We start from the raw sequence: 8,112 nt of genomic DNA, 5'->3' as shown, positions 1-8,112 counted from the left end.
CTCGGCTCGCCTCCAATTTGATTTCAAGGTTTGTGATTTCTTCTTTGGACCTTTCACATATGATAAATATGTAACAACAACTAGTATTGATTGAGTTTTGTGATTACTTAAAGCATGAATAGGATTTAGGGATTATAGTATTGATCAGTAGATTGGGATTTGATTTCAGTAGTTTTGATATTCATATTTGTTTTGGGGCGTTCTCTTTCAAGATTAGGAGCTGCTCCCATTTCTTGCTTATAACCCAATCAATACTTAGTGATTCAATGGCGCCACACATAAGATAAATATAAACTAATTGAATTACTAGCACTATGTTGTGTTCACCGAGACACTAGGCCTATTAGCATAAACACGAAACTTTCAATTGAAATAAAGTTTTCTTTAGAGTCTAAAGGCAGAGATGAAGCAATATGGGAAGTACAGTTTTCAAATTAGTGGTGTATTGTCACTGGTGATGGTTTGCAAACTGGAGTCATGCGAATTGAGGTTTGAGAGATGGTTTCTGATCAGTGAGGGTTTTTGATCATGTTTTGACTAATAGTAGTATATAAATCAGTAGTATTAGAGGATCTATGTCTCTTTTGCATCTCGATTTGGTTATTGGCTTGTTGCTGTTGAGTTCATTTTTGAGTTTGACATATGGAGATTATTGATTTAATATGAGTTGAGTTTGAAAATAAAGGATGTTTCTGACTTTCTGCTTTGCTCCTTTCTGATCCATGAGTGTCAAATTCTAGTATTGTGAGTTGTATGAGATGTCTCTTGTTTGATACTTTTTAAAATTGCGTTATGAGATTGTAAGTAGATGTGGAACTCAGCTAAATGTAGGGGTGGGCATAAAAACGGAAATCCTGATCCCGTCCCGAAATTCATAGGGACGGGACGGAACGGAGGTCTAAAAACGTTCGTCCCGTCCCGATCCCGTCCCGCTTCATTCTAGTGGGATGAGACGTGGGACGAATAATTTCTATCCCGCTTCGTCCCGTCCCGTCCCACCTTTAATGAAAACTTAAAAATTCTTATATATTTGTATCAAAATGAAACTAATTTATGTTCTTAATAACTCTAAAATTATATCAACTCAAATAATAATGGTAATTTATAATATTTTGAACATAATATGCATTTTTTTGTTAAAATTTCATTATTAAATGTTACTTTGTTATGAAAAAAATAAAAAAATAGGTTTTTATTTAACTTCATAAAAAGGTGGGATTTGTCCCGTCCCATCCCGTCCCAACCGGGATTAATCCCGAATGGGATGCATTCTTAAAAACCTTCGTCCCGTCCCGATTCAAAAGAGTGGGACGGGACGTGGGATGAGCTTCGTCCCGTCCCATCCCGTCTCATGCCCACCCCTAGCTAAATGTTACTAAGTTACTATCTTAACATAAAGGCATATTACAGAGTAGTTTTTAATCGTTTATGCAGAGTTTCAGCTACATGAATAGTTTTGGAACCGGAACCATTTAAATAACAAGGTTCGGTTTACGGTTCCAGCTATTTTTAGCTGTTTTGGAACCGGTTACAACCCTAAGTAGTGATGTTGATGCCTCTATTTCCACAAGCCTAAAGTCAAGGCCCGACATGCGAAGAACCGAATCAACAGTCCTAAAATCAGGCCAAGCTTAATATCAAGCCAAACATAAATTAAAACACGTCATGCAATTCTCGTAGACCCAAGCTACGCTTTGGGGCTTACACGAGGGTCGTGGTATGGAAGGTAACGGAGCTTGTGAGGCTCGTCGTCAAAATAGAGCACATAAACAAATTTTGGGCTTGGGAACCAAAATTCATGCATTATGTGGTTTTAAATTCGACATTGGAGTAGTAGAGATAGGGATCTTCAACCCAATAAAGCCAAGACCTATTTCTGGCCCAAAACCCATCATATAACCCATGGCCCAATTCCATCCCAGCTGCTTCGATCTTCCTCAAACAGAAGGCATGTTCTCCCCTTTTGCTGTTGAGATTGGTGCTCAGCCATTTCTGGCAACACCAGAAGACTAGGGAGCACAAATCACGCCTAGATCTTTTAATATTTCTTTGATTTCCTATTCCACAACTTTCTTTAAGCATGATTTAAGGAGCCCATGATCTTTGGTTGGTGATAACAGCACCAAGGTGCCGACTTATCCTTACCATCACCGCCCCTATCCATTGACCACGCATATGAGATGAAGAAGAATCTCATAAACCAGGGGTCCTTGAGGCTCTCCTTCCTTTTCCAGCTCCACTATAAAGAGGGGGGATTCATGAGGATCGGGGGAAAACTCTTTCCAACCTGGGGGGGGGGGATTCAAAAGGATTCAGTCCAAAGGGATTCCAATCTACAGAGGATTTGATCTGATCCTAACCCAGAAAAACCTAGTAGCTTCAAGCAAGAGAGCAAACTATATCTCTCTTATCCAAACCCTTACCCACCACACCTTAATCATCATTCAAATCATGTGATCTCATCTCTACTAGACTCACAAGCATCCAACTCTCATACATGCCTTATATTAGTTTCATGTGAATTTGATTTGCTGCTATGCCTTCTATAAATTTCATGTAAATTTGATTTGCTACTGTTATGGTTGTGCAAATCTCTGCCGTTATTAGTGAATTACTGCTGTTATAAGTGAGTCGCTGCCGTTACTATTAAGTCAGATCAATCACAACATAATCATTCTTAGATCCTTTCCTCGATCTATTTTGGGCCTAGTCGCACTGCAAAAACGCAATCTTACATTTAACACTTCCCTATATTTCCCGATATATCTGGAAATTTTCGAAATTTTCCGATATTTTCATAATATTGTCATGTGTCAGGCCTACTTCAAATAAAATAACAAATCATTGATTAGAAGAATCTAACATCTGATATATCATTTGCAAGCACAAAGTTGTAGCCAACTCTACTACACCGACTTGTTGTTATATATGACTCTTTTTAATATATATTGGATTTCATGTCTCAACATTCACCTAAAATTAAAATTAAACTGAACTAATTGTTGAGGAGAATTGAACCTCATTCATCTCATTACAATCTTCACAAAGCTATGGTTATGGTCAAAATTGAGAAATGTTTGATCCAAACGGTAACTACCAGTACCACAACCTATAGTCAATCACTTAAGACCCTTATGATTGGCATATAAGTCAATATATGCGAAAATTATAAAAGGGATGTATTATTTAATTACTATTTTTCACAATATACTCAAGGCTATACTCAAAGATATGATGAAGATAGTGAAAAATTTGTACCTCATAACTCTTCTATGTGGTTCTAAATCACTAATATATATTTTATGTTTAATGTATCATATGTAAATAAGACATGATGGCCTAGCCCCTATTTGGGTTTCCAGTCATTAAAAATATATATTCTAAGTAGATTTTTAATAATTTGCGATAGTTATTTCACCTTAAATTATTACAGCTCACTATAAACTAATAGTTATATAATAATTTTTTATAACATATAGTAGATAATTGATCAAATAAACATCTCTTATGACTTTATTTAAAAAATTATCAATTTACTCAAGTATTTTTTTTAAATTGAAATTTTCATTTTCAGACCCTCGATATTTCTATTCTCGCCAAAAGTTTAGTCCTTGACTGCAGTGCTATTTTAGGGTTAAGACATTAAGGCTGAGGGTGGTGTTGTGATGACAACATGCAAGCATTGGTGGCAGAGTATCTAATTTGAGTCAATGTTGCCGGTGGTGCGAAAGTCACGCTCGTATCTCTTATTCTTCGGCTAGTGTGTGATCATTGCTTATGTTTTGTTTATGTTTTAGAATGTTACGTTCTATGTAGCACGAACACGGACACGAGTATTCATATTAGATACAATACGATACACGAACACGAAAAATTAAATTTTTTTAGATACAGACACGTGGTGGACACATCAATTAAATATTAATTTTAATATATATATATATATATATTTATTAAAAATATTAATTTATAGAGTTTGAAAATATTTACATTCCTATATATATATATATATGCATTAATGTTAATAAAAGTCATTATGCAGGAGTGGTTAAGGAGTTGCAAGGTAAATGAGAGATCTATGTTTCGAATCTTATCGCTCACAATTTTAGATTTTCTCTATTAAATTGAGTATTTGTGTGTGCATTGTGTGTCTCATATAGGATACGCATGTCCATGACGTATCCACATCCGCGATACGCATATCTATTGTGTGTCCGTATAAAATATACATGTCCGAGCGTATCCGTATACGGGGGCTAAGTCACGTGTTCGTGCAACCTAGGTTAGGTTTAGAAATAGGATTAGCACTTCAGTAGCGGAGCATGAGATTTAATAATTACTCCTATGTAGTAGTACCGTTGTGGGTACTTTTATGACAACTCCTTGATCTATTTTTATACGGCAGCGTGAGGGTATATAACAGTTATTAGCAAAATTTCTCATTTCTTGATGACACCTCCCAAAAAATATTTATACGTATACGTACAAAGAAAAACCGCCAAAAAAATATAAGAATAATAATAGACTAGTTGGGGGGATTTAATGGCCCAAAAAGGGAGTCTTTGCTGGGGACTCTGTGACTTTATACTAGAGCTGGGGACTTAAAGACATCAAAATTTAAAATTCCAGTGACAGGTTTGTTGTTCTATACTCACACCTAACCATTTGCATCCCAATCTTTAGGATTTTCAATGTCGGATCACGATGGAGAAGACGTCACCCCATGCGTCATTTGCGAAACCAACTCTGGGCACAATGCCAATCAACTCTATCGCTCACAACAAATTCTAGTCCCTCATTGTCCATATGACTACCCAACATGCTTCAACCACAAGTCACAACATCACCTCCCTCATTTCAGTTTCCACCCTCCAAATATCCTTACTTAGGATCTAGTATTGTTGAGACATCTAACGATAATGTCCTATATTTACAATGGTGAAGTAAAGTCTATAATTATATGTTCACTTCTCATGTCATGGATTAGTTTATAAATCATGACAACATAACCAAAACTGTTGCCATTTAAATATAACCAAGAAATCAAATTAAAAACTCCAGCATGATTCGTTCCGTAGGTCAAAACCTCCAATCACATATTTTTAAAACTGTACAACTCTCATTGATATGAGGTCTCAATGTGACATGTGAAGAGCACTAATATACATACAACTGTGTTGCGAACATTATCAATGAGATTAGCTATTAGGTTTGAGGGTCCAGTAATCATGTATTATCATACAATATACCCAAGATTAGCCCGAACCCACTACCACTAATCAAATAAGTTAGTGATTAACACTATTAGTTCCAAACCAAAAAATGTCACTCTATGCGTCACTATGTTGTCCCCATCTCAATTGACCTAAAGCTTGCCGATCCGAGATCCTTATACGGGCCGGGCGAAACGCCGCCGTTTAGATCCATGAACCGGCTTTTGACCTCTCCTCCTCGCTTCCTCTTCCAAACCCTAAACCTCCAAGCACCAACAATCCCTACCAAAATCAAAACCACCCCACACATCACGCCAATCCCAGCTCCAACACCCACATTCATTTTCTTCCTCCCAGCACCCTCCCGCACCTTAAAATAACCCATCTTGGTCTCATCCCCCACACTCACTAGGGTCTGGATCGGGTAGTCCATCATGTAACAGAACCCGGATGCGTTATTGAAAACCGCGCCCCAACAACTACAGTTCCTTTCACAAAGCTTCTCGCACTGCCCTAATGACGACGTCGTATCGTACCTCATCAACTCCTTGTACGGCGGTTCAACCCCGTTCCTCCTTAAAACCCAAAAGTTATTCCTCGGCACTCCGTCGCTGCAGAAGTCACCGGACTGGGCCGTGAAACATTCGCCGGAGGCAAACTCCGTCCGGTTATCCAAACACGAGCAGCCATTTCTCGCGTTACACAACCCGTAAGAGCCGCACGCGCTAGGAAGCTCGCAGGTTTGAGAAATCGCCTGATAGTCCAAAACCCATGTCGACCCGTCCCAGAAGTACCCGATCAAGTTCCCGTCGGGCTCTAGCCGGACACGGAGGAAGCCGGTGACAGGGGTCTGAAAGCTGTTGAACTTTTGAACGTCGGCGGGTAAAGGGTTACCGGTTTGGTACATACCGAGGTACCGATCCGGGTTTATCTGCGCGTAAATTGGGGCTTGATTCTCGACTATCTCTGTTTTGGCTTCCATGGCTTTGTGTCGGAGATAAATCTGGTTGGAGCCTTTGTTGAAATTCGCGTAGAGGCCGATGAAGTCGGCCCCTAACTTCATCGAGTAGAGCCGGTTGGTGGAAATCAGAACCATTGTTGATGTGAAGTTTTGGTTTTCGACTAGGGTATCTGTAGGAGAGTCGAAACTCTGCCATGCTGGGAGTTCGGTCTGGTTTGCACTCTTTGTTACCAAGTTGGAATTGTTGAGGAGTACAACATGATCTGCATCAGTGTGAGTTGACCAGTAAAACTTGGTGTTAGGATCGGAAAGCACGAGGCTGCCGTTGAAAGTGAGGTGGGTGCGGTCAGACCACCGGGCGAGTTGGGCCGGATTGGCGAGCCAGAATGGTTCGGATGACGGGACGTGAAGGACGGCGAGAGCGAGCTGAGTTTTGTTCACTCGGAGGAAACCGAGGGAGAAGTTGCCGGAGGAATCGTAGAGGAGAGGTTGGAAGGTTTCGGTTGAGGAGTTGGGTGTGGCCTTGAAGCCTCTGGAAATCTCCGATATGGTTGCGGTGGCGGTGGTTGAGAAGAGTAATATAGTGAGTGTGTAAAGAAAGGGCAGAGTTGCACGTAAAAAAATGGCCAAGTTGATGAAATGAGTCTCCATTTTTGGAAGAGGGTGTGTGGATAATATGTGCTGAAGAGAGTTGAGTGACTAGAGAATAAGAAAGGCAGCCATGAGAGGATAGGAAAGGGAAGCCGCACTCTCATATATAATGCTTGATGATGTTGCAGATCAGTTTGTATACTATTTTTAAAATTTGAAAGCAGAAACTAATTAAAAAATAGTAAGTTGTTAATTAAGAAAGGCCGCATGTTGATCGACCGAAAGTAAATAAATGGTGTAGAAGTTCTGCAACTTGCAAAACTTGTGAGCTACATATCTGTTTTCTGGCCTCGACGCAAAATTCACAGGAGTGCTAGGTCTAGGTTTCCAAAACAAAAACCATGCATGGCGAAAGACGTCATAAAGCAATTGATACTTGTTAATTATTAATTAGTTTCATGCATGCATTGCAGCATTGGTGGGTTTGTAGTGATGGCATGAAAATGACAATACTATTTACTATTTACAACTCTCTCTCTCTCTCTCTCTCTCTCTCTCTCTCTCTCTCTCTCTCTCTCTCTATAATTACAAAAGATTAAGTTGTACAATGTAATATAAAGAAAAATTGATTTAATTAGTCGGTCCGGTGGAAACATACTTGTCAACAAGGTACGTACGTTACAAGTGGAGCGCGCAGATTCTATGGAGATTCTTCTTGTAATATGAGATTTTTATTCGAACCCTAATTTGTGAAAATGTTTGTTGATGAAGTAATTAATCAGTTGCAACTTCTAATATAATAAACCATTTAAAATATGATTGACATTTCTACAATTGTTGGTTGAGGTAGGCTGCAGCTTGCTATATATGGGATGCATCACATTGGATAGTAATGAACAGAGGCGGATCTAGGTGGTTGGCTGAGCCTAGACAATTTTCTTATATAAAATTTTAAGTGTACTTGTCAACAAGGTACGTACGTTACAAGTGGAGCGCGCAGATTCTATGGAGATTCTTCTTGTAATATGAGATTTTTATTCGAACCCTAATTTGTGAAAATGTTTGTTGATGAAGTAATTAATCAGTTGCAACTTCTAATATAATAAACCATTTAAAATATGATTGACATTTCTACAATTGTTGGTTGAGGTAGGCTGCAGCTTGCTATATATGGGATGCATCACATTGGATAGTAATGAACAGAGGCGGATCTAGGTGGTTGGCTGAGCCTAGACAATTTTCTTATATAAAATTTTAAGTGTATATGGGTTAGTAAAGTAGGGTTTGGTTCGGTTGGTTATGTGTCTAATTTATTTTTCTCGGTGATTGAGGTTTGATTCCCCCTTC

At 38.8% G+C, this 8,112-nt stretch overlaps 1 protein-coding gene across 1 annotated transcript; it reads right to left on the bottom strand.

Moving 5' to 3' along the window:
- Window positions 1-5,097: 5,097 nt before the first annotated feature.
- On the bottom strand, window positions 5,098-6,987 carry LOC126797735 (PAN domain-containing protein At5g03700). The gene has a single exon (XM_050524443.1). It carries the CDS (start codon window positions 6,823-6,825, stop codon window positions 5,341-5,343), a length of 1,485 nt encoding a protein of 494 aa, XP_050380400.1. The 5' UTR covers window positions 6,826-6,987; the 3' UTR covers window positions 5,098-5,340.
- Between the last annotated feature and the right edge of the window lie 1,125 nt (window positions 6,988-8,112).

This window comes from Argentina anserina, chromosome 6 (assembly GCF_933775445.1).
Source record: "Argentina anserina chromosome 6, drPotAnse1.1, whole genome shotgun sequence".
NCBI lineage: Eukaryota > Viridiplantae > Streptophyta > Magnoliopsida > Rosales > Rosaceae > Argentina > Argentina anserina.
This window is presented reverse-complemented; position numbering and strand designations above follow the sequence as displayed.

Excerpts from the sequence above, each read along its gene's own strand:
- LOC126797735 (XM_050524443.1), bottom strand. The coding sequence starts at position 6,825 with ATGGAGACTCATTTCATCAACTTGGCCATTTTTTTACGTGCAACTCTG.